Source organism: Camelus ferus, chromosome 13 (assembly GCF_009834535.1).
Source record: "Camelus ferus isolate YT-003-E chromosome 13, BCGSAC_Cfer_1.0, whole genome shotgun sequence".
In the NCBI taxonomy this organism is placed as follows: Eukaryota; Metazoa; Chordata; class Mammalia; order Artiodactyla; family Camelidae; genus Camelus; species Camelus ferus.
In genome coordinates, this window is record NC_045708.1 from 18,173,395 (window position 1) to 18,201,166 (window position 27,772).

At 47.1% G+C, this 27,772-nt stretch overlaps 2 protein-coding genes across 5 annotated transcripts; both read left to right on the top strand.

Moving 5' to 3' along the window:
• Window positions 1–225: 225 nt before the first annotated feature.
• CATSPER4 (cation channel sperm associated 4) lies at window positions 226–15,282 on the top strand. The gene is made up of 11 exons (XM_006189493.3): window positions 226–297; window positions 425–499; window positions 904–1,047; window positions 4,153–4,254; window positions 8,912–9,009; window positions 9,169–9,289; window positions 9,479–9,612; window positions 10,893–11,067; window positions 11,884–12,095; window positions 12,426–12,573; window positions 13,637–15,282. The coding sequence occupies exons 1-11, from the start codon at window positions 226–228 to the stop codon at window positions 13,688–13,690; spliced, it is 1,335 nt and encodes a 444-aa protein (XP_006189555.1). The 3' UTR covers window positions 13,691–15,282.
• On the top strand, window positions 15,281–27,303 carry LOC116668310 (putative GPI-anchored protein pfl2). 4 transcript variants are annotated; one of them, XM_032495563.1, is made up of 7 exons: window positions 15,281–15,360; window positions 17,970–19,052; window positions 20,639–20,844; window positions 22,196–22,351; window positions 22,810–23,053; window positions 23,537–23,568; window positions 26,943–27,303. In XM_032495563.1, the coding sequence occupies exons 2-4, from the start codon at window positions 18,284–18,286 to the stop codon at window positions 22,250–22,252; spliced, it is 1,032 nt and encodes a 343-aa protein (XP_032351454.1). In that variant the 5' UTR covers window positions 15,281–15,360; window positions 17,970–18,283; the 3' UTR covers window positions 22,253–22,351; window positions 22,810–23,053; window positions 23,537–23,568; window positions 26,943–27,303. The 4 variants fall into 4 exon arrangements, with proteins under 4 accessions (XP_032351454.1, XP_032351455.1, XP_032351456.1 ...); XM_032495564.1 differs by having other exon boundaries at window positions 22,833–23,053; XM_032495565.1 differs by having other exon boundaries at window positions 20,639–20,821.
• Window positions 27,304–27,772: the final 469 nt, after the last annotated feature.

Sequence of the window (27,772 nt, forward strand, 5' to 3'; positions counted from 1 at the left end):
AACCTGCTCTCATCAACCTCTGACCTCTGACCCTACCCAGCCCCATGGTGTCTGGCCTTATCTGTGGGGTATGGAGGGGAGGCAGTGGGAGGAACTTCTCTTAGTATGGGAATTCCTTGGTGGAATGCAGACAGAGGTCACAGAGTCCTCTATGATATCACTGCGAGGGGAGCAGGACCGCTTAGAATGAAGTTTCTTTGACGAGTGGGGGTAGACTGAGCAACTATGGCAGATAACCAAAGGATGTGGTGGCAGCATTGGACAGACACCAGCAATATCAAACCTTTGAACTACATGGTAGGCAGCCCCTACCTGGCTCCACTGCCCCAGCTGGGCATCCTGGGGTGGGGTGGGGCACTGGAGGACCATCCTGGGTCCAAGAGGGCAGTGGATGTACTGATGGGCCCTCCCCACACCCTTGCAGAGGGCTGTTCATGAGCCCTACAACCGGCCAGAGGAGCAGGGTTTCATCAACCGCCGAGACATCACTAGCAAAAAGGTAGGGACAAGCTTAAGGGGCTGCAGCCCATGGGGGGGCCTGCAGCAATCCTCACCCCTACAGTGACCCTTCTGCACCTGTGACCCCACCCCCTATGGTATATTAGTAACCTCCTGGCTGTGCCCCTCACAGGAGTCCCTATATAATGACAGTGACTCCCCAGCAGAGAGTCCAAAAGAGTCTGCCTTGCAATGACCCCAACAAAGATCCCCCAGAAGTGACTCACTTTTAGTGGCCATTTAGGTTGTGACCTCTACACTGATGCCCCCATCCCATAATTCCTTCTCAGGCAATCTTTCCCCTAGAGTGGCCCCCAAAGGTTCCCATTCACTGAGAGCAAATGTCCAGGCAGAGGCCTCCTATGGTGATGCCTGCCTGAAGGAAGGTCCCCCGCCCTCTCCCAGGATGCCTGGGACATGCAGGAATTCATCACTCACATGTATGTCAAGCAGCTGCTCCGACACTCGGCCTTCCAGCTGCTGCTGGCCATGTTGCTGGTGATCAACGCCATCACCATCGCTCTCCGCACCAACTCCATCCTTGGCCAGGTGGGACTCCAGCCTGACCTCTGCCCCTGCTTATCTAACAGGGGCCTGGGCAAGGCACTTCCCTTTCTGGGCCTCAGACTCCTCATCTGTTCATGATGGTTGGATTGGATGCTCTTCAAGAGGGTCTCTAGACCCTCTTCCAGGGGTCTAGAGATCAAGAAAGACTTCATGGTAGAGGGGGCCCAGCTTTGATAAATGCATTGGATTTGCAGAGGAAGGGCAAGAGAAAGACAGTGTGAGCAGAGGAAGGCAAATGGGTGCCTCATGGGGAAGGGTATCCCATTTTACTCAATAGTCACTGAGAGAGAATCACTCTGCACTGGACACTGCACTCAGTGCCAGGGTTCCAGGAACAGACACAACAGACCCAGTTCTGTCACAGACAGGTACAAACATGTAATTACGAGTGCCTGGGTGTCACAGAGTATGTAGAGGCTCAAAGGAGGCATTGGGCCTAATCTGGGGGAGTCAGGGAAGTCTTCCTGTAGAAAGGGACATTTAAGCTGAGAGAAAAGAATGAGTAGGAGCTGGCCAGGCAGAGAGGTGGGGAGGAGTGTTTTGGGCAGAAAGAAACAGCATAGAAGTGAGTTCTGTGTGTCCGGCTTGAAGTCCACTATGACTTGAGTCTTATCCTTGATGGATGAGGAGTATACCACATACATGAATGCTATTGAAAATCAATATTTTTTAAACATCCAAGGTGGTGACTGATGAGTCCAGTAATGTTAAGTAATGTTAAGGAGGATTGGGCTTTATCCTACATCATTGAAAAGCCAAAGTTTAAAGTATGAAAGTTACATGACTAGAAATGTATTTTAGAAAACTTACATTGGCTGCCACAGTGTGGACTGTGGAAGGAAGAGACTGAGAATGGGGGAATATGGAGCAAGCAGGACATGTTGCAGATGCTCAGGTGAAAGATGATGGGGCTTGGATGGGGACAATGGCAGTGGAGGGAAAGAGGTTACATGCATTTGAAATTCACTAGGAGTCAGATCCATAGGCCTTCCTGATTGATTTTCTTTATAGCGAACCCTTAGCGAGCACTTACTACAAGTTACTTTAACATTGGTCATTGTCTCACACATGGAGGAAAAGGGAGAGCAGGAAGTTATGTTTCTGACTCAAGCAACTGTGTTGGGATGGTGCTGTTTGTTGGGACGTGGGGACATAGGGAGAGCAGGTTTGGGGAGGACACTGAGGTCAGTTTGAGTTCTGTAGTGTTTGATGTACCCATGCAATATCCACACAGAGATGTTAATGAGTTGCTGGTGATGAAATCTGAAGCACCACAAAGAGCACTGGGGTAGAGGTGGCAACCTGAGAGTGACCAGTATCTAGGTGAATGGTTGCCAAAGCTAAAGGGATGGATGAGGTTGCCTGGGAGAGAGTGTTAAGTGAACAGAAAGCCAAGACAGAGCTCTGAGGAGTGTCTCCACATAGAGAGCAGAAAATAGAGGAGAGGTGCAAAGGATACTGAGGAGGAGTGGCCAGGGGCACAGAGGAACCCCAGGTGCACTATCAAGGAAGGGGCGCAGGGTCAGAGGTTGCTGGGAGACAAGGCACAATAAGGACCATGAAGCATCCCTTGGATTTAGCTCTTGTGACCTTGACAAGAGCTGCCTCTGATGTGGTGGAAGCAGACACCTAATTGCCAAGGTTTGCAGAATGAGTACACTAGTGGGAAGATTGCAACCTATCAGTGGATCATGAAATCATTTCAGAGCGCAGATACCAGCATTTTTATGTAGAATGAAAGAGAATGAAAAAGAATAGAAATTGTGTGTGTGCGTGCATGTGTGCACATGAACAAAAGAGAGAGCGGGGAGGGAGAGGGCAAGCCAGCATTATGATGTAAAATGTAAAATAAATTTATGTTGAGTCCTAGTCAAAAATGCTAAAAACCCTGATATAGGATATGGGCTCATAAAGGTCAAATCCTAGAAGCCTGTGAATGCCAGGCTGGTTTTGAACCTTATCCTGTAGGCCATAGAGAACCATGGAAAGTTTGTGGGTGGAGAAGGCAACTCTGATTTAGCCATAGATGCTCATGATTTAAAGAAGACAGGGGGACATTTGGGAAGCTCTTTCAATAAATAGTGAGGAGAGCCTATTGCCTCCAGTGACCAGCAGAGTGGAGATGAAGGGACAGAAAAGGGGAAAGAAAGCCCTTCCTTATAGGCAGACATCCATGGCCCATGATACCCTTTGGGAATTTGGAACAGGCAGGGAATCCATGATCTTTAGCTCCCATCTGAGTTAAAGGAGCTCTGTCCAGCCTCACATTGGCCAGTGGATGGGGGTGGTGGCAAGGTGTGGGGAGCAGGAGGCTTCCACGTGTGGCTGTGAGACTTGAGACACTGTCTTTGGGCCATGAAGGTGAAGAAAAGGAGGAGTCCAGGTAACTTTGGTAACTGCCAGTGTGCAGTCAGGGCTGAGGGCTGTTCATGTCACAAACTATAGCAGGGTCACAGCTTAATGGGAGATTGGGTGAAAGTGAGTTGGATTTTAAACAGAATTCAGAGTCATCCATCCATCAATCCAGCTACCCAGGGAACGTGTTTTGGACTCATGAGTGGGGGAGGATACCCAGGAGTTTGGTCAGGCCTGGCCTGAGGGATTTGGGAACTGGAGCAGCAGGAATGGTTGAGACAACCAGAGAGCAAGGATGGGTCTTGGTGTCCTCCATCTCAAGGGCCAGGACTTTTCTTCCCAATCCTGGAGTCTATTCTGCCTTTCCTCCACCTTCCTTTTCCTACTCTAGAGGTTAGGAGCAAAGGTTTGTAGTCAGACAACAATCCTTATCACTAGCTGTCTGACCTTGGGCACCTCTCTGATTCCTCAAGTGTAAGATGGGAATATAAAACCTACTGTATAGGCACAATGGTAATGGTAAGATGAAATAATACATTTGCGGCCTTAGCACAATGCCTGGTACATACATGGAAGGTGTGCTCTAAAGGGGGCTACAAAGATGCTAAGGATGAAGAACAGCAGGAATCCAGGCCTTCCCCACCCCCCCTGCAAACATCCCTTCTCCCTCACCTTGCCCAGGCCCCACTCCACTGACCTCTCTGCCCTTCTTTTTCTCTGTCTTCCATGTAGAAACACTATGAGTTGTTCTCTACCATAGATGACATTGTGTTGACCACCCTTATCTTTGAGCTTCTCCTTGGCTGGTTAAATGGCTTCTGGATTTTCTGGAAGGTGAGATCCTGGGCCCTTCCTGCCATCACCTCTATTCCTCCTTAGGGACTGCACTCCGCCTAGGCCTTACCCCTGCACACCTGACCCTATAAACTGAGGGGTGTGTGTGTGTGTGTGCATGCAGAGAGAGAGACTGACTACTTGTGAGGTGTCTGTGACACGGCAGAAAGTAACTCTTGTACTAGTAGTGCAGCCTCCTGGGTTCCAACACCTGATCCAGACTTCTGCAGTTCTGTGATCTTGGGAAAACCTTGATTTCATTATCTGAGAAATGCAATCGAGAGTATCCATCTTAATTTACAGAGTTCAAGAGCAGGAATCAGCAAAGATTTTCTGTGAAGGGTATTGACCTTAAAAATAAAACAATTATTTTACTAGCAAAAATGGGTTTATTTGGAAATAGCAGAGGAATTGCAATTCAGGACAAGCAAGCTACAGCAAAAGCAATAGGCAAGTCCAACAAACAAAGAACGATATTTTATGGAGAAAAAGGAGGAAGGTGGGAGGGGTTGTTTTGAACTAAAGTTCATTGGAGAAAAATGAGAGTTCAAGGTGATGATGGTTTCTCATTGGCTGGGATGCTGGAATAGCTGATTTCTTGCAGGAAATGGAGTGTACCTCTTTTCCTGTTGGGGCCTGTAACTGATAATTGTTTCCTGTTGATGATTCTTCTGCTGAGGTTGGGGCTGAAACTGACAATTCTTCCTGTAATTGACATCTAGTGATAACTGTGTGAGAGCTCCCTCTTCTGGCCCACCGAATCCACTGTAGTGAGGTTTCCTTTTATTAATTTTCACAAGGGCCAGCTTTGTGGGCCATCCAGTGTCTGTTGCAAGCACTCACTTCTGCTGTGGGAGCACAAAAGCAGCCATAGACAGTACTTAGACGAATGAGCGTGGCTGTGTTCCAAATAAAATTTATTTGTGGACACAGAAATTTGAACTTTATATAAATTTCACATCACAAGATATTGTTCTTCTTTTGATTTCCCTTCAACCATTTAAAAATATAAAAATCATTCTAAGCCTGAGAGTCTCACAAAAAAAGGGCTGCTGGCCAGATTTGGCTGTTGGGCTGTAGTTTGCTGACCCCTGTTCTGGAGAGTATCAAAAAGCCATCTGGGTGGGAACAGATCTAAACATTACATAAAATTAGATAAAAACTCAAACAGGACTTCTAGAGTCAAGGGATTTCTCTTGCCTTTGAGCATGTGCAAAAAGAGGCTTTAAAGGAAACTTTATACCTTTCATAAAAGGGAAGCATCATTTAAATACCATGGGGGGCACGTATAGCTCAGTGGTAGAGCACATCCTTAGCATGCCCCAGGTTCTGGGTTCAATCTCCAGTACCTCCATTTAAGTAAACAAATACATACATACATTACCAGGACAACCAATTAGAACTACAAGCTTTCCAGGAGTTAGAGGTGTCACTTCATAGAACACAGAGTGTAGAACCTAGAACAGTATTTCTGAAGTCCGCATGTCTTAAAGACTGCTTTGTGAAAACAGCACTTGAGAGGATGTTTATTAACAGATAATAGAACAGGATGGTTCATGTTTGCATGTCTCCACAGTGGAGACGAGAATAGGCACCATGCTGCTTTTTTTGGGAAGGAGGCACCATGCTTTTTGTGTACATTTCAATGCACCACTTTTTCAGAACTTGTTATAGGATATTTGCAGACATTTTCTTTTTCTTTTTTTCTTTAAAACATTTTTTTACTGAGTTATAGTCATTTTACAATGTGCTGTCAAATTCCAATGTAGAGCACAATTTTTCAGTTATACATGAACATACATATATTCATTGTCACATTTTTTTTTCACTGTGAGCTACCACAAGATCTTGTATCAGAGATTTTCATAAGAGACAGCATTTCTTCCTTCATGTAGACCTGAGATTTCTTTCAGCAGTGGTTAGGAGGGCTTGCACTTTCAAGGCTAAGCGTTTTGTTAGCATAGGAGAACTGGAGCCAGCCTGAGTATCTTGTGTTTCTTCAAGCCACTCTGCTCATCCCCTCAAGGATAAGGCTTCTCAGCTTCAGCATTGTTGACGTTTTGGCCTGGATAATTCTTTGTTGTGGAGGATTGTCCTGTGCATTGTAGGATGTTTGGCAGCATTCCTGGCTTCTACCCACCAGATGTCATTAGCGCACCTTCCTGGTTGTGACATCAAAAATGTAACCAGACATAGCCAAATGTCCTCTGGAGGGCAAAATCACCCTCCAGAACCAATGTCCCAAACCGTAACCTTCATCTGGGGCCAGGCTCCTAGTACCAAATGCCAGGGCTTGTTAGAGGCTGTTTCTGCTGCCTTCCTCCCTACCCCCATCCCCTCCCCTGGTACCAGTGTACAAAGACTGCTCCCTGTTGAATGGGCAGACAGAAAGGGAAGCCAAGGGGAGGGAAAGGGAGAATGTAGGGAAGGGAAGAAAATCTGCAAGTTAATATCTCAAATATCACCCAGCCACATGGGGTTCCCCAAAGTTTTGCCCCCAGCTCTCCCTTTTCCACTGCCCTCATGTGGCTCCTCCCTCCTCCTTATCTCCACAATCTATTAATTACTATTTCACCACCTAAATATTTCTCAGATTTCTCGCTGCCTCGCCATCTCTGCTACCCCCACTAGCTCTTGCCTTGTCTTCTCTCACCAGGATGTTGCTATGGCTTCCGGTGTACCCGACCTGCCATCAAAGTGATTTTCCCAAGGCCCAGGACAAAGTGCCCTTAAATTACTGCAGTGGCTCCCTGTTGCTTATAGGATCAGGTCTAAATGTCTTATTGTGTTTAAGGTCTTCCGTGATGTGGCCCTTGCTTACTTTTGCAGCCTCATCACTCTTGGCCTCACCCTTGGGTGTTCCAGCTACATCAAGCTGCTTGTAGTGGCATTTCCCTGATATATACATGCACACACGCCTGTGCGCGTGCGCACACGCACACACACACGCACACACACACACACACACACACACACACACTCTGCTGTTTCTCACCTTCATGTCTTTGTCCATGCTGACCCCTGGTCTATGAAAGCTCCCTGCTGCTCATTCACTTGCTTTACTCCTACTTACAGCTTAAGATTCATTCAGGTGTCTTCTCTTCCAGGCAGTCTTCCTGTCTCTCTCAGGCTAGGTTAGTTGTTGCTCTGTGACCCCCTAATACTGTGTACTTACCTCTCACCTGGAGTTAAAGTGTGCTGTCTATCCACTTCCTTCAAAACAGTCTGTGAGCCTAGCAGGGCAGGAATCCTCTGTCTTCAGGATCTGATTCAAGGTGTAGCATATAGTAGAAGCTTAAAGCTGAATGGATAGAGGGATGGATCTTAGACAGACTTGTGTCTCCTTGTGTCTGTGATCAGGTACCGACACTCTGAAAGTGAGACACCAGGAGGGCTTGTGTTTATTATTGGACTGTCCAGTAAACTTAGGGCCATTTTTGTCCATTAAAATGGTTTTCTTTTTGAATATTTAATGCAGCTACATATTGTTCAAAATTATATTGAAAGGCACAGACAGAATTCTTGCTTCCACTCCTGTCCCTTCATCTCCCCCCACCCCCACCCTCTTCAGATAATCTTTGTTATTTATAGTCTCTTGTTTATCCTCCTAGTGTTTATTTTGCAATCATAAGCAAATATGTATTATTTTTAGTCCTCCCTTTCCTAACAGTGGCATACTGTAGACACTGTTCTGCACTTTACTTTCGTCACTTAATGGGTCTTTTGCTATCAGTACATAGAGATCTTTCTCATTTTCTTTCTATTCTACACTGTATCCCATTGAATGAATGTGCAGTAGTGTATTCAACCATGTCCCAGTCGATTGCTGGACACTTTAGTTGTCTTCAGCCTCCTTCAAATGTCATTTTGTACGTGTACCAGAGTTTATGTGAGTTGGATTTCTAGAAGTGGGATCACTGGTCAAAGGTAAGTAGAGATCATTTCTTACAACAAATTCTTCTCTGTGGTGGCTGTGCTTGAATTTTTCATACCTGTGAGTCTCTTTTCTTCATCCCCATCCTAAAGGAGTTTGTGCTGTATTGGACAAAGGGCTTGCAAAATGTGTCTTTCTTTCTTCTACAGTGAGAGCTAGATCACCTCTGAGCTGGCTGTGGAAGCACTGCTCCTTAATGTTTTTATCAGTTTAATTTTTTAAATTTTTAACATTTTTTAATGGAGGTACTGGGGATTGAACCCAGGACCTCATGCTTACTAAGCATGTGTTCTACCACTGAGCTATCTCTCTCCCCCCAGTATTTATTTTCATCTTATTATTAATGGGAGTGTGCGTTACACAAAACTGGAGCATCCAGACACTTTCAGGTCACCTGACTGCAGGGCAAGGCCATTGTCAGTAGTGTACTAGCCAAGGTGGGTGCTCAGCTTAGGAACTGACTGTGTGTGTTTGAGAGACTCCATTGTGTGTTTCAGGGACTGCACATGGCTGTTGACACGTATGTGAGACAGTGAGCGCATGCATGTTTTATGGCATGTTTGGGGCCACAGCAGGATGAGTAACAGTGGTGGATGGCCTATGACTGGCCCTTCTCTGAAAAGGCCACTGATGCCCCCATCCCTGGGGTATAGGGAGGGCAGACCCATGAAGTCCCCATGGGCAGGGCCTGACAGACCCTGCTGGGGCTGGCCCACTCCCCAGGATGGCTGGAACATCCTCAACTTCCTTATCATCTTTATCTTGCTCCTGGGATTCTTCATTCATGAACTCAATAATATCTCTATCACCTACACCCTCAGGTAAGCAGGGAACTTGGAGAAAATAAGGGACCTGCCCTGGGAAAGAGACAACAGATTGTTAGCAGGTGGGATCAGCCCTACCTTTCTGGGTGGGGAGGGATGGTGAGGAGGAGGGGTCTGGGAAGGGCCAAGGGGCGCTCCTCAGAGGCTCTGCCACAGGGTGCTTCGTCTGGTGCATGTCTGCATGGCGGTGGAGCCCCTGGGCCGGATCGTCCGCGTCATCCTGCAGTCAGTGCCCGACATGGCCAATATCATGGCCCTCATCCTCTTCTTCATGCTGGTCAGTGCCCTCCCCCACCAGTAGCTCCCTTTCCCTGGACAGGCCTGTGGGTCACTAGGGATGCAGGTGTGCCTGGAGAAGAAGAGAGGCAATGGTCCTGAGTCTCTGTGGTTCCCTCGGCAACTGTTTTCATGTCCTATCTCTAGTGCCCTTGGGTGAAGTCTGGGCGGTCTCTGGTCTCTCTGACAGGTGTTCTCTGTATTTGGGGTCACTCTCTTTGGTGCGTTCGTGCCCATGCATTTCCAGAACATGCAAGTTGCCCTGTATACCCTCTTTATCTGCATCACCCAGGATGGCTGGGTGGACATCTACAGTGATTTTCAGTAAGTGCCCATGGGCTTTGTGGGGGAAGCCCAGCTCAGCCAAGCAAGGCAGGGACTGGGGCTCCCAGGGGTCAAAAAGCTGACTGGGGAGGGAGAAGGGCTCTCAATGAGACTGCAGCTCCAGGGTTTGAGATGAAGACCGTCCAGCAGGAGGGGGGTTCCTGGGGTTTTAACTGGAGAAAAGGAGACTCCCTGGAGCTGGGGTCTGTGGGTTTATAGTCTATTTTAAGCCCCTTCCCCTTGAAACCCCACCCATTCAAGATCCCATTGCAGGCCTGTTTTGGAGATTTCTTCCATTGTACTAAACAGTTGGACAGCTAGGCCTTGGGCAAGGGAGCAGGTCGGTGGTTGCACTGGGGTTTCCAGGGCAGCCTCCCAGCTGCACTGGAGCCCCCAGGCTGCCTGGACTCCTGGGAACTTAGGGTTTCATTTTATTCACTCTGAGAACCACTGCCCAAGGTCATTTTTGGCCACAGATGGCTACCTGGGTTCTGGTCTTTACCTCTTTCCCATTAAGTCTAAACACTATTTGTTTCCAGTCCACTCCCCTGACTGATTTCCTTTTATCTTCTTTGTGTGAGAGTAGAAGCCCAGTTGGTAAGGGGCTTCTGCACTCATTTCTCATTATGATGCAGGCAGTGGGGAAATTATAGAGTGTGCAATAAAAGTGGGCTGGGCTTTTAAGTCTTTGCTCCACCGCACTAGTCATGCAACCTTCTGAGCCTCAGTTTCCTCATCCATCAATTGAGGATTATAATACAGTATTAACTGTGTCATGGATTGCCATGAGGATTAGCAGAGACTGGCATGATATACACACACAAACACACACACACAGACACACCACAGCAAGAAAGAGAGAGAAAACTATTATTTGGGAAAATATTTTATGGGAGATTTAAAACAGGTATTAACAGTGGATGGGCTTTTTTTTCCTGTAATATTTTTCTTCTGATCTTTCTATAATGAGCTTGAATTACTTTGTATAATTAGAACAACATAAATAAAGAGTATTACCAATAGATTAAACTTGATAATGCTGATGTACAAATCCCCACCTTGCAGGGCTGGCTTGAGGACCGCCCACTGCCTGGCAGTACAGCTGGTGCTCAGTAAAGAGCAGCTGCAGGGATTATTAGGAGTAAGGCATTAGATCTGCACAACAGCAGTGAGGCACAGAAGTCCCAGTAGGCCTTGAGATAATTTCCCCATCTCATAGATGAGGAAATGGAGGCCCAAAGGGCCAAGGAGGTGATAGGGCCCCTGACTACCATCTCCAGGATGGAGAAAAGGGAGTATGCAATGGAGATTGGGGGCGCCATCTACTTTGCCATCTTCATCACCATTGGTGCCTTCATTGGCATCAACCTGTTGGTCGTCGTGGTAACCACCAATCTGGAGCAAATGATGAAGGCAGGAGAGCAGGGGCAGCAGCGTCAAATAGCCTTCAGTGAGGTGAGTGAGACGGGGAAGGCAGAGGGGGGAAGAGGGAGAGTGTATATGAATGCTGACTTGAGTGTGGCTGTGTGTGTGTGTGTGTGTGTGTGTGTGTGTGTGTGCGTGCGTGCGCACTCACGTGCACACTCATACACTTGAGGGTCTGGAGAAAGCAAAGCCTGAGACCTGGGGGCAGATCCCCCATCTTGAGTGTCAATTCTCCAGCTGGGGCTTTGGATGGGATGTGGAGGTCCTAGATGTCTAGTTCTATGGCAACTCAAAACTGAGCAGCTGGGTGACCTTAGGGCATTTAGTCAATCCAAGCCTCAATTTCTTCTCCTATAAAATGGAAATAACAATAGTACTTACTTTATAGGTCTATTTTGAGAATTTCATGGATAAATGAATAGCACTTGGCATATATTAAGAGCTCAGTAAATGTTAGCTACAGTTTTATTCATTCAGGGATAGAAATTCTAAAAGGCTGGGGAGTATAGGATGGAGTGTTACCCAGTGTTGAGGGTTGTGGGCTGTGACTTGAGACTAGACGGGGCTTCAGAAGTTTGCTGGGTAGGATTTATTAGGAGTGACATGAGGGAGGGGGTAAGTTTTGAAAACAGGTTATCAATTTCTAAAGAGGTGTAGGATAGGCTTGGCATTTGGAGGTGAGGTCCCACAGCAAAGTAGGGAGGCTAATATTGGTTGGAGCTGAAATGAGAGACATTAGAACCCTGCTGTCCTGAGTGTCACCCTCCCGAAAGCCAAGCAGGAAGGGGCCAGGGGAGAGGAAGTACCAGCTGTGCTGTCCTCCCCTCTCCATTTCCCCCTCCCCAGACAGGTGATGGCGAGGGAATCTGGAATAACCAGCTGTCACTGGTGCACTGTGTGGTCGCCCGTTTGGAGAAGCCTGGTGTCTCCCAGGAGCCGCTTGTGCGGGGCCCCCTGTCGAACCTCTCGGAAAACACATGCGACAACTTTTGCTTGATGCTCGAGGCAATACAGGAGAACCAGATGCAGTACAAGGAGATCCGAGATGAGCTCAACACGTAGGGCGGGTACTGGGGGTACCCCCAAGTCTCATGAGTCAGGGCTGAGTGGAGCCTCAGATTCTTCTGGCCTCATGCCCTCATCATTTTATAATGCAGACCCTGGTGCCCAGAGAGGTTAAGTGACTTGCCCAAGTTTCCCCAGCCTTTCGGTGGAGGAGCTGGAATCCAGACTTCCCAGGTTCTCCCACCTCACAGGAGCCTCGAGCCTCAGTCTGGGTCTCTATCAGAGTAAAGCAGGAGGGCGAAGAGGAGTGGTCACCAGGGAAGACATGGGAGGGCTGCCCCCCAACCCCCACCCCTGGGACGCATTTACCTCTCCCCCTTCAGGATAGTGAACGAGGTACACTCCATCCGCTTCAACCAGGAGCTGGAGGAGGAGCTGAAGCACAGGTACGTGTCCTGGAGCCTGTCAGAGAGCGTGTCCTCCATGGACATCCAGCAAGACTTAATCACCGCGCTCATCACCAGGGAAAAGGTTAGTCATGAGAGACAAAATTAACAAATAATACCTAGATTTGAAAAATAAAATCAAGAAAGTTATCAAATTTCAGATGTCACCAATTAAAGGGATCTCCATTATTCTATATACCCCTTAGAATAAGAAAGACTCAAAGATCTCAGAGGTTCTGAAATGGCGAGGAGGCAAGAATATATGGTTTAGGAATATAGCCATGTATTCCATGAGAAATAGGTAATAGTTCAAATTGGTTATGTCTATAGAGCAGAAATCCAAGTGAGGAAGGCTGGGGCAGGTGGCTGCTATTTTTATTACAGTTTTTGTTTGACTGGTTGACTTTTAAAAATAGCATATGTATAACTTTGTTATTAAGGGTTTATTAAATTTTAAATAAATAAATAAGAAAATAGTATATATCACAACCTCCAATTAAAAAAAAAAAAAACAGGGAAAATGTGCGGCTTCCCAGCTTCCCTTTCCTACCCAATCACTGCTCATCCGACCACCCTGCCCAGTTCAGCCTCTGCCCCATTAGCCAAGGTTTCTGTCTGTTCCAAGATCTGGTCCACCCTCTAGATTACCAAGCACCCCAGCAGTCACCGCCAGTCCGGTTAGGTTCCAACCTTGCCTTCTCCAGGAGGCCCTGCCCCTCCTGTAGGGTTCCACCTACTGAGCCGTCTGGGTTTTAGGTGCCCTCAAAACCACACTTTATTAGTGGGGCTTGAGCTACTGATTGCCTGCTTAATGGCAGATACTTATTCCCACTGGGGTCATAGGATCCTCAGGTCCTGTCTAGGGTGCATAAAAGCAGCCTCCTCCTGAGGGAGGAAGATTCTAGGGAGAAAAAGGACACACTCCCACATTAGGTTCTTTCTCTGCTTCCCACACCATCTGACTGGGAGCGTTGTGAATGTCCACAGCCTGGGCTCCCACGCTCAGAGAAGAGACTAGGCAGGCTAGAGTTAGACATGAAAAACTTCCCTGGGAAGCCTCAATGGGCAGCTGTTGAAGCCGGAGGAAGGGAGTAAGAGTGCATCTGCCATGTCAGGGTTGGGGGATTGACAAGACCTCTTGTTTGCAGGTTCAGGAATCCAACACAAATTTACTCCTTAACAAACATAAGACCAGCCGCTGAGAGCGCAGGATTGGAGCCAAGGGGCATGAGCACACACACCCAACTGCTGCATCTCCCTGCATCACTAGCATGACTTGGCACAGCCTGGCCTGAGCCCAACCTCTCCCTTATACCTAGGCAGATGCCTAGGGATGTAAAGGGGGCGGCATCTCCAGGGCTTGTGCCTGTGAACCCCAGGTCCAGAGGAGCCAGGTTGGAGAAGGATGCTGGATGAGAGTGGGAGCCCTACAGCAAGGATGAGCACAGAAGGGGGTGTTGACCAAGGCAGCCGGGGTCCTAAGGATGGGCATCCCTGGTCCCTTGCCAGACCAGAGTTAGGTGGGGTCTAAGTGGCCCAAGCAGCAAGAAGAAAAAGGTGAGGTCAGTGTGGCCAGGTATCTGTGTGTTGACAATAAAGTTTTGAGTTGGGATCAATGTGTGTGACTGGTGGATCTCTCTAAGCCCTTGGGGCAACCTTGCCCCTCAAAAGCCTGATATCCGATGGGAGAGTCACCGGCTGTCCTCCAGAGCTTCCAGTCTAGTGGGAGAGAGAATCCACACCCTGAAAATTTCTGACTTTAGTGATAGAGATCTAGTTCCTGTCCTTGGGGTCCTAAATTCTGGGGGTGAAAGCCTGGGTCTTATGGTTGGAAATGGCTCTCTGTTGAAGGAGACAGCTCTACCCCCTCTCTCTGTTTGGAGGTAGAGACCAGTCCTCATTCTGAGGAGTTCTAGTCTGATGGGGTCACCATTTTTCAAGTCATGCATGTACAGGAAGCTCCATCCTGGGACAAAAGAAGAATGACTGGGCAAAGTGTGGATCCTGGCAGGCTCTCTGGAGAAGAGCACTGAAGCTTCCTGGAAGACAGCAGGAGGAATTTGAGAGTCAGGTGAATGAAATCTGGTGGAGAACTTGGGACCTGTGAGACCTCTTCAGAACCTTCACACCAAAGACCATTGAGAGCCACAGCAGGTTCCTGAGGCAGGCAATGCAGAGTCTGAGGAAGCTGTGAACAGTCCTGGGCACTACCAACAGCTTCCTTGGAGGGTTCCTGTCCTTGGGCAAGTCACTGGGCCTCATTTTCCCCATCTGTGCAATGGGGAGAAGATAAGATTGATCACCAGCTCTAAAATCAAATGGCAAGATCTCAGCCCCCAGAGTTGGGAGACTGAAGAGATCAGCCCTATGGCTGAGACTCAGGTTCCCTGATGTTGGGTGAGGGGAAGGGAAGGCTGGAAGGCCCAGCTGTTCAGCAAAGACTAACAATTAGAGACCTTGGGGATATTCACCATCTGAAATGGGAGTCCCCAGAGACCCACTGATTGCAGCTGATGGGAAACTCCACCCTCCATCCCTTCCCACCAGCACTGGTTCCAGCCCTGCAAAGCCCCCTGGGGCCTGCTGGGAAGGAATCTGGACAACTGGGGATGGGGTGGTACATTCAGCAGACAGGTGAGAGGTGGCACCAGTGCCAGCAGTGCCTCACTGCTTGGAGCTGCTGTCTGTTCCCCTGTTCCAGCCAGAACCCCTTCCCAGGACCTTCCAGGACCATCAACCAGCAGAACAATGGGCAGCCAGTGGCTTTTGCTGCTGCTGCTGCTGCTGCTGCTGCTGCTGCTGCTGCTGCTGCTGCTGCTGCTGCTGCTGCTGCTGCTGCTATTTATTGAAGATGGAGCCCTCAGTCTGCCTGGTGAGTATCCACATACACTCTTTCCATCCATCCTTCTCTGGGGGCTCTCACAGACCTTCTTCTGGCTCACCAGGGAGGGGAAGAAAGTGGTGGAAGATCAGGCAGTGTGCCCAGGAGGATCTTATAATGTGAGCACAGCTATCCTTCACCCCACCCCTAGATTGTCTGAAAGGCTTGGGGCACCAATGAGTTTAGAGGCAGAAACATGATGGCATGAACTCTAAGGAGTTTCTGGCTTTACCCATCCATCCTCATCCAGGATACTGTCTTTTTCTGTCCACTCCCTCCATTTTGTCTGTCATCTCAGCTGTATCCCCTTTTCTGTCTGTCCTTTCCACTGGGGCTGGGCCAATAGCTCAAGGTTTCAAAAGGCTAATTCCCTCTCAATCTGGCCCAGAACTGAGGGCCCAGGGGCTTGGACCACTGCTGCCCTCCCCTGCCCTACTCCAGCGCCTCACTGAGCCCAGTGTAGGAGTGCAGCCCTGGATCCTGAGCTCTTAGGTCAGTAAGGGGGAAGATATTGGAAGAAGGCAAGAAATTGCATGTCTCAGCAATCCCATGAGTCATGACATTTTCCAAGGACAGGAGTATCCTTGGCAAAGCACCAATTTTAATAAGAGGCGAAGAAGGGGATAATCATTACCAATAGCAGGTTCTACTTATATGCTCAGCACTGTGCTAAGTGCTTCATATGCATTATCTCATTTAATTCTCATGACCGTCAGTGAGGTGGGTACTGTCATCGTTGCTGTTTTACAGTTGAGGAAACTGAGGCTCAGAGACATGAAGTGATTTGTCCCCTCAACGCAGAGCTGGGATTCTGTTCCAGGTCTGACTTTAGAGTCCAGGTCGCACTCCATTGCTTCTCAAAGGAGTTGCTATGGGCAGGAGACCCCAATATCATATAAGTGTCAATTCTCACCAAACATCTTATTGTGACACACTTCCAGTCAAAATCCCAACATGGTTTTTTTATAGAAGTTGATTAGTGGATTCTAATACATATAAGTAAGGAAGAACAAAAACCAAGATAAATTTTGAAGAGCAAGATGGGAGACTCACTCTACCAGATACTGAGACTTACATTAAAGTAACAGTAAGATAATAAGATAATGTGGTGTTGGTGCAGCAATAGACAAGTGAACCAACGGAATGAAAGAGCAGGGAAATCGGTCTGGATGCGTAATGACAGACAACATGACAAATCGATCAGTGGGGAAAGGATGGATTTTTTCATAAGGCGGCAGGGACAACTGGTGAACCACATGGGTAAAACATAAAATCAAATCCAATGGAAACATCTCTTCCTGCAAATAAAAACTCGAGACCTCTGTAACAAGACATCTGTTCCTTTCAGCCTAGAATTTTGTTGCAGACAGATCCATGGATTACTAGAGTTTAGAAGACTCCTGCAATATTAAGCCTGAGTCCCTCACTGTGCTGAGGGGGACATGGACACACTAAGAGGGGTGACGTCTTCCCCAAGATTACACAGCAAGTCAGTAGTAGAGCCAGGTCTAGGGTCTAGATTTCCCATAATCTTTCCATGTATCGTGGCCAGCTCTCCTGCCCTATTGTGACCCCATAGCTCCACACAGGTCTAGAAGAAAGTAGGGGTCAGGTGGAAGAAGCAGAAGCCAGATGGGGGAAGGGGTTGGGAGAAGGGTCAGTGCCTCTTCAGAGCTAGGCTGTGGAAAGGACAAGCCCATCAACTGGACTGGGTCACCTCCAGTTTTCTGAATTAGTCCTTTGACAACTGCCATTAAGTGGTGAGGCATCAGGTGATGGACCTATTTCTGCCCATTGCCCAGGGGAAAAGAAAAGGTTTCTAAGGGATCCAGCTCAGTGTAGCTGATTTGTGCCTTTCCGTGTAGAGAGAGTAGCTGGCTCAGCCATGAGAATGAAGTTATATTTTTGTGAGGCAGTGCAGCGTGCTGGGAAGACATTGACATCCGGGAACTGATGGATCTGGTTTCAAATGCAGTGATGCCACTTCCTGGCTGTGTGACCTTGCACAGATGACTTCACCTGCCTGAGCCTCAGTTTCTTCATGTAATAAGTAGAAATAATAGTCCTTACCTTGGGATGGATGTGAGGATTCAATGCATCAAGGCTTTTGCATTGAAGCAGCCCCTTACTCAGACAAGGTGAAAAACTGAAAGATGTCAGAAATATATTTGAGTGCTAATGCACTAAATGAAGCACTTGGCTTGGAATTAGGGGTCACATTGTACAAAAAATTGTATATCTTTAAATATTGGGATCACAGTGCAGTAAGAAACTCACATCAAAAAAGGTATCAAGAAATCAAAGATTGAGTGCAATAATAGATTTCCATCTTTTGCTGACTCTGTTTCCAGAATAGTCCTTGAGCGGAATGAGACATACTTGCCAGAACCAGTTAAATTCCCTCTCCCTGACATGCACCAGCTGAGATCTATTAGCACAGAGCTAGTGCATAAATGAATGCAAGCCAGTAATAATGCAGTTAACAAGGATATTTTTATTGAATCTTCCAATAAGGATACTTGGTAAGTGAGAACATCTGAGGACAACAGTGCATTGGTGGAGGAGACAGGTGTATTGGTTTCTTTTTGTTTGTTTTATAGGCATTATGACAACCTGGGGGGTCAGCTACGATAACCTCCACAAACAACTCTGTGACCCTGGGAACTGTGGCGCGTTTATCCACAATTTCAGCTTCATACAACAACGAGAGAGACAATGTCCCTGCACTTCCATCCAACACCTCACTGACCACCAGCAGGACAGCAACGTCTGAGTCCCAGAAGCATATAACACCAGCTACTTCTCCCACTTCACCACGAGCCAGCAGCAGATAACCCCAGTACATGAGACTCAGGAGAAGAGATCAAATACTTCTACCACCACAACTTCCAAGGGCACAGAACTGTCAGATTCCATGATGATGTCTATATTGAAGGACCAGGGAGGGACATCCAGAAGCACAGCCTCATCCAGCATGGCCACTTCAGCTAACAGCTCAAAACAGAATCAGAGTGCTCCAACTGCAGCCCCATTAGCATCAAGCTCCAGAGTCAATGGATTGGGCTCATCAGTGTCTGCTGACTCTCCAAAGCCAGCCACAATCATAGCTCCAGTAGCACCAAACATACCAGGCAAGGATGTTACTTCATCAGGGTCCACGACAATCACTGTCTCTGAGAAGTTAGCTACAATGATACCCCCAACAACATCAAACAAAATCACTGATGTGAAAGAATCTTCACTTGTGACAACCAGTGCAGTTACCCATACCACTTCACTAAACACAACCACCCTAGGGGTAACTCTTCTTGGAACAAACACATCTGGGGCTCAGGAAGGGGTAACTGCAGCTGCACCACCAAGTCCAACAACAGCCTGCACAATGAGCGTGCTGTCGGAAAGCCATCAGAACACCATCAAACAAACACCTTCCCAGCCGGTGGAATCAGCCCCCAGTGCTGGCACTATAATGACCCAGTCACCTGAGACAACAGCTGCTCATTCAACAGCCCTTAACCCCAGCAACTTGGGGACAAGAGAATCCTCGGCCATGACTGGGGCCAATCAAACCTCCCCTAAGCACAACAAGAGCAGTAGTCTGGGAGCAAGAGTCTGCGCTTTGGTTGAGTACCCAGCTGATGGGGGAGTTTGCATGTACAATGACAGCTACTATGCCCACTCAAGTAAGTCTGAGAAACTTGTATCTGAACAGCAAAGAACCCTCCACAACTCTGTGAAGGCCCAGACAAACGCACGTCCAAAGGGTATGGGAGGGCCGGTGAGGTTTGGTCAGACACTGACATCTAAAGAGTCCATCTGGGTAGAGGTGATTTCTAGCAAGAGGAAAGGTAGCTGGACATATGAATTTGTTTTAGTTCAGGCTGCTATAACAAAATACCATGTGCTAGGTGTCTTACGAACAACAGAAACCTCTCTCACATTTCTGGAGGCTGGAAGTCCAAGACCAAGGCACCAGGAGGTTTGGTATCTTGTGAGGGCCCACATTCTGGTTCATACACAGCTGTCCTCTTGGTGTGTCCTCACATAATGGAAGGGGCAAGGGAGCTCCCTGGGGTCTTTTATAAGGGCACTAGTCTCATTCAGGAGGGCTCCACCCTCATGACCTAATCACCTCCCCTAGGCCCCACCTCCTCATACCATCACATTGGGTGTTAGGATTTAACACATGGATTTTGGGGAGGACGCAAACATTCAGTCTACAGAAATGTTTTACACTAATATTTCCATAATGTTTTATTTTTTAATGACTAACTGTAAGTGGTTCATCCCAACTTCAACAGAAAATACAGAAAGAGCAGGCCTAGAAAGAAGGGAAGGGTTAAGTATTAGTTTCTCCTTCATCACCCAAAAGCACTGGTACAAGGCACGTATCAGGGCACTGGGTGGTGCCAGGGGCAGAAAATCGACGCTAATTGACTGGAGCAAATTAATTAAGTAAGTAATTTTAAAAATTGAAAACATGAAACAAAAAATTTGTTGACTCATGAGACTAAGAATTACTGAAGAGGATTTGAAGACTCTGACCCCTCTCCCTCATGGCTCTCAAAGGTGCTCCCTCCCTCCCATCCCTCAACGCTGTCTCTTCAGGAGTTTAGGACAAGAAAGAATGAGCCACCGATTTCAAGCAGTTTAGGGCCCTCAAAACTCCCCCAAGGCCCAGACTACCTTTTGAAATGGGAAGGAAATCAAAGAACAAAACAAATTAGTATCTCCAAAAATAATCTTGCAAGGCAAGTAACAGAAACCAAAGGGGCTGCTGAAAGAGAAACAAAGGAATTTATTATAAGGGCATCTCATGAAGCCCGAGGGCAGGCTCCAGCCAGGTTCTCCAGGGACTGGGACTTGGAACTGAATGTGGTCAAAAGCAAGGAGTCCCCTCCCCTTACCTTCTCCCCTTCTGTACCTTGTTCCTCTCTCCATACACTGGTTTTTCCCGTCTCTCAGCCTACGTGGCAAAAGATGGCTGCCTCACAACTCTCAAGCTTTCTATCGCCTCCTTCCAGGCTCAGTTCCTGGGAAAGAGATTTTGAGTGGACCAGCTAAGGCCAGGGATAAGGGGCCCCCAGGGCAATTATGGCAGAGGCGTCTCACCTCTTGTGAGGCAGAGTCTTTGTTTAAGGGAGTCATCGTGGGTCGGGCTAATATCCCCACAGTGTCTCCTCCACCCAGATAAGACCTAGTACCCCTGCCCATGGCATCATCCTAGGAAACTCAGGAGGCCTCTGCTCTGGCTGTTGTCCTCCTACAGAACTACCCAGGGTGTTGGTGGCCCTGCACTGCCAGCAGCAGAAAATTGAGGTGGTCCTGAGCAGCTGCTTCCTGAAGACTCACCACTGGGTGCTGGAGGAAGGCGTCATTTCAGGATGCTCCAGTGTCAGAAAGACAGAGGAGGGTCGCAGTGTCCAGGTCTTTGTGGTGGAGAAGAAGGAGGGTACTTGCGGACTCCGCCCCTTTGTGAGCAAGCTGGGAGGGGCCACCTGATAAGAAGCTGGGGCCTATGCATGTTTCAGGGGAGGGACTGGGAAATGAATATGTTGGTACTTGTTGTCACTTTATTTCCATTTGACTAAGGAATAATTCTCTGCAATGGAGTCAAGTTCTAGCCATCAGACCAGTCTTTTGGGGAGGAAGAGTCCATGTTGTATCTCATTAGGTTTGGAATGCCCTTATAAATGGTCACCATGTTTGATGGACTGGGAAATTGGTTTCCAAACTTGTCAGCCACAGAATCCTTTAAAATAATAACTACCATAACCAGAACCAATATTTATTGATTTCTTCCCATGTGCCATGTACTGTGGGTCAAAATCTTTTCTTCACGTACTATCTCAATAAATCTTCACAATGATCATGTGATGTTCCCATTTACAGATAAGTAATCTAAGGCGCAGAGAATCTGAGGGATTTTCCCAAGTCACACAGCTAGTTATTAACAGAGCTGGTTTGTGCTCCTAACTGCTCACTGTGCTGCCATCTCCTTTTCTTAGAAGGGATTTTACATAAAAGCCAAATTAAAAATAAATATATAAAAGCAAGGCAGCTCTGACTGAATGGGGAGGAGGAAGAATGCCCTGCTGGGGTCAGCTTTTCCCCAACACATAGGACGGCTTTAAAGCCCCTTTGAAGAGGCTCTGCAGCTTCCTGGGCTTGATGATATAGTTCCTCCAGGGTCTTCTGTTATCTCCAGCTCTGCCACCCAGAGATTCATGGGATCTCTTGCTTAGGTCATGAAACAGAGTTGGAAGTTTCAACCTGCAATAGCTAAGTCCATGGCTCTGCCCCTGGAATTCTCTTGTCAGTGTTCTTTTTAATAAAATGTTTGATTTATAGCAACAAAACAAATTATTTTGATTGTTTTTAAAAAATCCTATGGAAACAATGAAATATCAAAAAGATAATCCAAATATTGGGATAGGGACTAGGACCTGGTAATTTTAACAGGCCTCACAGTGATTCTTTTATTCATTTTTTCCAAGTGATTTTAAAATGCACATTGAAATTTGAGACTCCCCAGCACAGAGGTGAAGAACGTGGGCTCTGGGATCAGAGAGACATTGAATTCTGGTTCTGTTACTTGCTTTGGCAAATTTTTAAATTTTCTAAGCCTCAGTTTACTCTTCTGTAAAATGGGACTAATAACAGAACCCTCTACAGAGAGTTGTGATCAGGCCACAGTGCCTGGAATACCACCCATGCTCAGTAAACTTTAACCATTATTTTTATTTAAATAAACAACTTACAGCCAATGAGAATGGGAGAAGGTGGAGATCTGAGGGTAATGGCTGCCTCCTTGTTTTTTTTCTAGACCAACAATAGCCACGCCCTTTATTCTCTGGATGAAGTTTCTGCAGGTCCTCCCTAACCTCACCAATACTGACTACACAACGCTTAGCTTCAGCTGCACGTACCCTCTGGTGGTGAATGTCAGCCAGACTCACCCCTACCCAGTGGTCTCCTTCCTGTGAGTTCTTTTCTATCAGCTGCCTCTCGGATTGGTTGCTGTGGAGGCTCTCAAGTTCCCATTGCTACCTATAATCCAGGCAAAAGGACTCAGCACCCTCAGGATGTTGGCTCCCCGCCATGCCCACCCACCAGTCGTAGGGACCTCTTAGATTGAGACTCAGAGTATTCTCGTGAAAGAAAAAGATGCTCTATAAAGTAATGCATTATGAGTTGTTTATGTAACTTACCTTGAGGTAGGATGGCTTGGATGGCTTCAAGGGTCCTAGGTCAGGGGATCTATGAGGTGGCCCCTCACTTTTTAGGAGGTCCAGGAGGAAGATTAGCAGATTTTCTCCTCCCCTCCCCTAGTTCTCTATGGCTACCAGTGCTCAGTGACATTGGGTGCAAGGCAGAAGGAGAATGATGCCCCTCCCTCTAGGGTTTTGTGGTAAGTGTCTCATTTCTGTCCCTCTCCAGATACATCACCATCTATTTTCCAGGCACTGGGGACACCATTGTCATCCTGAGCATCTTCACAGACCCCCAGCTCTCATCTCCACTTGAGAACAGACCAGCTCCCCTTGGCAAGCCTCTCTACGTGGTCCTCAGAGCCACAAGCAGTGATCCAGACAGATTTGCCCTGGTAGCCAATGTGGTCTTTGCCAGCTCATGTCTCCAGGACAGGTGCTGTTAAGGCCAGGTACCACTTTGTGAAAGAGAGGTGAGTATCTGTTGGGCCCTGGTAACCTTCTTTCAATGCCAGACTAGCTCTTGGACTATAGCTTGTACTGGGTGCTTTTGTACCTGTGAGCACAGATTCTGTCATTCTTCTCTATATCCGTGGTGCATTTAAATGCTGGGAGAAAATAAGTGCTGAGTGAATATTTGTTGAATAAATACAAGTATTATTATCATTCCCATTTTCAGATGAATAAATTAAGGCATAGGGAGATTATGGCCAGTCCAAGATTACAGCCAATTAATGACATTCATTCCTTTTATTCTTTCCTCAATTATTGAGGGCCTACAATAATGAAAGTAAAAAACAAAAATGAAACTAACATTTACGGGTGATATACACTATGTAATAATTTTGACATTTACTCCATGCCAGGCATTGTTCAAATCACTTCACATGTATTAACACACTTAAGCCTCACAAAACACTGTATGGGATAGTGATGTTCTCATTCCTATTTTATAGATGGAGAAACTTCGGCTCAGTTCACATAACTGGTAAGTGACAGACCCTGCTAAGTGTTGGGCCAAACCTTCACCCTCAACAGCTCATGGTCTAGGAGAAGAGCTGGGTTCATCAACATTAACAAGCCTTCATAAAGCACAGTGAATCATTCATTACCTCATTTATTCCTGAAAACAACCCTGTGGAGTGTTATATCCCCCACTTTACAGATTAGAGGGGATTGCAGAGGGTTCAGAGTTTAAATGACTAGTTTAAGGACATAGTGCTGGTCTACTCATGTTCCAGAGTCCAGATTCTGAAATATCACCAAATCCATCCTAGCATGCAATTCTTCCTTTGTCAGGAGAAAATAGAACCTAGTGATTAAGGGTATGGGTGGACACTTCAGGCTGCTACCTGAAGAAACTTGGGTAATCTCCTTAACCTCTCTGAGTCTCAGTGTCCTCATCTTTAAAAAGGAAAGGCACCATCAAGGGGGAAGCTAGAAAGGATTTATTGATGGTAAACTTGAGCCCTGGAATAAAAACCGCAGGATTAAAAAGACTAAATGGGCTTTGGGAAGTACAAGAGACAGAGTTCAGAGAGGTGATTCCTTAATGCCCATGAGAGGTAGCATCCGTGTGGACAGGTATCTAAGTGGGAAGGTAATTTGCTGTCCCTTAGGCTTTTACATTGGCTGTTTTCTCTTCCTGGAATCCTCAACTCCCTGATACCCATATGGAAAATTCTCATCTCCTTCAAGTCTTTGCTAAAATGTCCCCATTTCAATGAAGCCTACCCCATCCATGCTATTTAAAATTGCAACTATCCTCCACTAGATCCCTGTTTCTTTCTTCTATCTACTTATCATCTCCTACTATACACTATATTACATGAGATTATTTACTTTTCTTTATTGTTATTTATTGTCTGTCTCCTCTCACCCACAGAAGAATAGGACGTTTGGTCTGTTTTGTTTGCTCACATTCCCTCATTTTCCCAAGTACCTAGAATGGAGCCTGTGTATCATAAGAATTTCTTTCTGCCTGAGGACTCTACACCATAGGCCTATCCAAGTATGATCAGTTATACTATAGTAAGGGGTTACATTTAGGTTATTGTCATCTCAAAAAAAGTCACCATGACAATAGCGTGGACAGTTGAGGCCATTGTGTCCAAATTCTTGAGCTTATAACTCTATGTCTACCAGACTTTGCCACCAGTAACTGAGGTTTCCTTTTTAAATTTGGAGCAGTTATTGCTAATACATGATCACTGATAAACTATGCCCAGGTTCTTTTACTAAAAAGAGAGAGCCTTAGCAAAAATAAAGAAAAGAAAAATACAAGGTCATCTTGTCATGATTTACTACGACTACACCATCAAAATAATAATAGTGAGAAGTAAGAGGGGAAGGAGAAGAAAGGAAAAGACAGGAGAGAAAAAATGTAAAAAGAAAAAAGGAAGAGAGAAAGAGAAAGAGAGGAAGCAAGGGAAGAAGGAGGAAAAAGAGAATTAAAAAGAGAAAGAAAGAAAAAGAGAGAGGGAGAAAGAAAAAGATAAAATTATTGTCGTTCTCCTAGGATTGACGTGAGGATGAAATGAAATAACGCATGTAAATTCTCAGTACGAGACCCAGCATCTACACCTACACAGGACAAACAAAATAGGGGAAATGAGTGTTTGCTGGGAGCTCCTAACAGTGGGTGACGCCGCCTCTCCCCACAGCTGCCCAGTCAGTAACCGGCTGCTCTGGGGCCTGCGGGCCAACGGGGCCTCTCTGGAGGTGACTCTGGCCTTCAACCTGTTCCGCTTCTCGACCAGCTCTACCTGCACGGCCGAGTGACCCTGTGCGACAAGTGGGCGGGACGCCCGTGTCAGCCAGCGAGTGGGGCAGCCCTGGGCTCCCGGCAGCCTACGCACCCTCTGCCCGGCGGCACTGGTTGGCGCGCTGGGGAGCGGGACTCCCAGTAGAGCCCTCTTCCTGGGGGCGGGACTAAGGAGGAGCCTGAAGGATGGCCGTGCTGGGGATTGGTCTATCCTTCCGGGGGCGGGGCCGAGGGCAGGTCGGGGACCTGAGGATTGACCTAAAGGGCAGGATTTTCGTGGACTCTCTGGGTTTACCTGGGGGTCTCAGGCAAAGGCCTGTCCAGGCTGAGGCAGGGAAGGACCTCGCTACCCTTCTGCTGTGTCCACGCAGACCTGTAGTCAGAAGAGTCCTCCTGGGGTGAATCTAGCTTGGGAGATGTCAGTTTGGAAGGGCCTGGAGAGCGACGCCGGCCGGAAGGTGTTCGGGCCCATCCGATTTAGTGGTAACTGGACCATTTGGGGGTCTCCCTGACTCCTCTTCTAGATCCTCCCACTGATCTCCTCCGAGATCCCGACCCTTCACTGAGCTCCCTCCTACCTAGTATCCATAGACTCCTTCTTCAGTTCAACCATATCTTCCCCAAGCCCATATCCTCCTCGGCTCCTTCTTTGCTCTGGAGTGGTCTCCCTTCACCCAGTCCCAGAGGGACTTCTCTCCTCCCATTCTCATCTTTCCTGCCACACCAGATCACTCTTCTCCCAGTCTCTTTGTCTCTGTGCCAGCCTGCTTTTGTAAATCCTCTTGCTTGTCTGAACAGTCTCTCCCTTCTTTCTATCTTGTGACAACATTCCAAAGCTCCGATCCTCACAGGAAAGCCTATCTTCTTCGTAAGACTGTTCTTATTACAGTCAGAAGGCTCATCATCACATCCTTCTGAGTCCCTGCTTCATCAAGGGGTCACCTTTTGCCCAATCTTGAAATGATGGCAGTGTGCTGGCCTTGTAATTTCGGAATGCCTCCTTAAGATGTCTTTCTTCCTTTGTGGTTTCAGAGCGCAGTGCCTCCAGCAGCAGGACTTTGGCAAGTTGGTACACAGGGATTGCTGTGAGGAAATTCTGAGGTTGCATTAGGGTCTGGGGGTGCACACTGGCTTCTGGCAGGTGCTGGTCTTGGATCCTGTCTCTGCTCAACAATACGTGACCTGGGAGAAGTCAGTTACCCTAAGGCTTAGCTTCCTTAGCAGTATATGGCAGAGTTGTCATTGTGAGGTTGTTGCTTGGTTGTCATAGTCAGAGTTTTATCCTTCATCAGAACCTGAGGCTATCCAGAAGTGATTTAGAATAGGGGTTGAAATTTCAAGAGATAAGGCTAGGAAGGCAACAACAAGTTGGGGGATCGAGTGAGGCCCACAGTGATCTAGAGAATTCATCTCTGTATCTCCATGCATCTCAACCCCTAGTCTAACAGAAGGACTGGCACAGTCCCAGGAAATCTTTGTTGAAAGAATGCATGTTTTTCTAAATAATCCTCAAAGTGGAGTATCTAAGACTAAAAACGTTTCTCAGGCTCTCAAAGCCACCTAATCCAGTTGTATATTCATTTCTTTCTTTCCTGCAGGAGCCTGGATGGCCAGCTTTCTTGTGATGGTGATAGGCTGGATGCTGGGGTAAAATCCTGCACAGACACTTCCCCAACTCTAACTCTTAGCCTTTAGTTTAGTTGTCTGAGGCAAGAGTGGGGTGGAGGAAGATTGATAGAGAGGCATGGCTGTCCTCTTGTTAGGGACCAGAGAGGTTGGGGGTGAAGGTGGAATCCATGTGTGACCCAACTACTGTCTGGCAAGGAATGTGGCCCCTGAGCCTTAGGCAGTGCTTCCCCATCCCACCTTCCCTTCTCATCTCTGGAACTCTTCCAAGGGTGGGATCAGGCAGCACAGTATGGTAGAGGGTAGGGCAGAGGATATGGCCAAATAAATAGTAGGTAATTTTCCTCTTTTGTCTGACTCCTTTTCTGTATTTTGGGACCACAAAGCTTCAAGGCCTCATGAGGAATGGTGTGTGTGTGTGTGTGTGTGTGTGTGTGTGTGTGTGTACATGTGAGAAGTCACTCTATTCTCTATGGTCTCAGTTCTGCCATTTATAAAATGAAAGACTTTGATCAAATGATTTCTGCTTCAACATGGGGACTCTATTGCTCTCATACCAGGGAAAGTTCTTGGGCCTTGGCCACCTGGTTCCAAGTCTTCTTTCTTCTGCAAAATGGGCAAGAGCATTCAATTTCAGAATTAGGATTAAATGGATCCATATAATATTCTGACCATTAATTATCTGCAACCTCATTAACTCCCCCTTCCTAATAGAAGGTGGATACAGGCAGCAATGTGCTATCATTTATTCATTCAAAAACAGGTTGGAATCTACTATGTTGGGCCCTGGGGATTCAACAGT

Excerpts from the sequence above, each read along its gene's own strand:
- CATSPER4 (XM_006189493.3), top strand. The coding sequence starts at position 226 with ATGGCAGATAACCAAAGGATGTGGTGGCAGCATTGGACAGACACCAGC. Across the intron at positions 298-424 it reads TCAAACCTTTGAACTACATG|AGGGCTGTTCATGAGCCCTA; the intron begins GTAGGCAGCCCC and ends ACACCCTTGCAG. Across the intron at positions 12,574-13,636 it reads CGCTCATCACCAGGGAAAAG|GTTCAGGAATCCAACACAAA; the intron begins GTTAGTCATGAG and ends TCTTGTTTGCAG.
- LOC116668310 (XM_032495562.1), top strand. The coding sequence starts at position 18,284 with ATGATGATGTCTATATTGAAGGACCAGGGAGGGACATCCAGAAGCACA.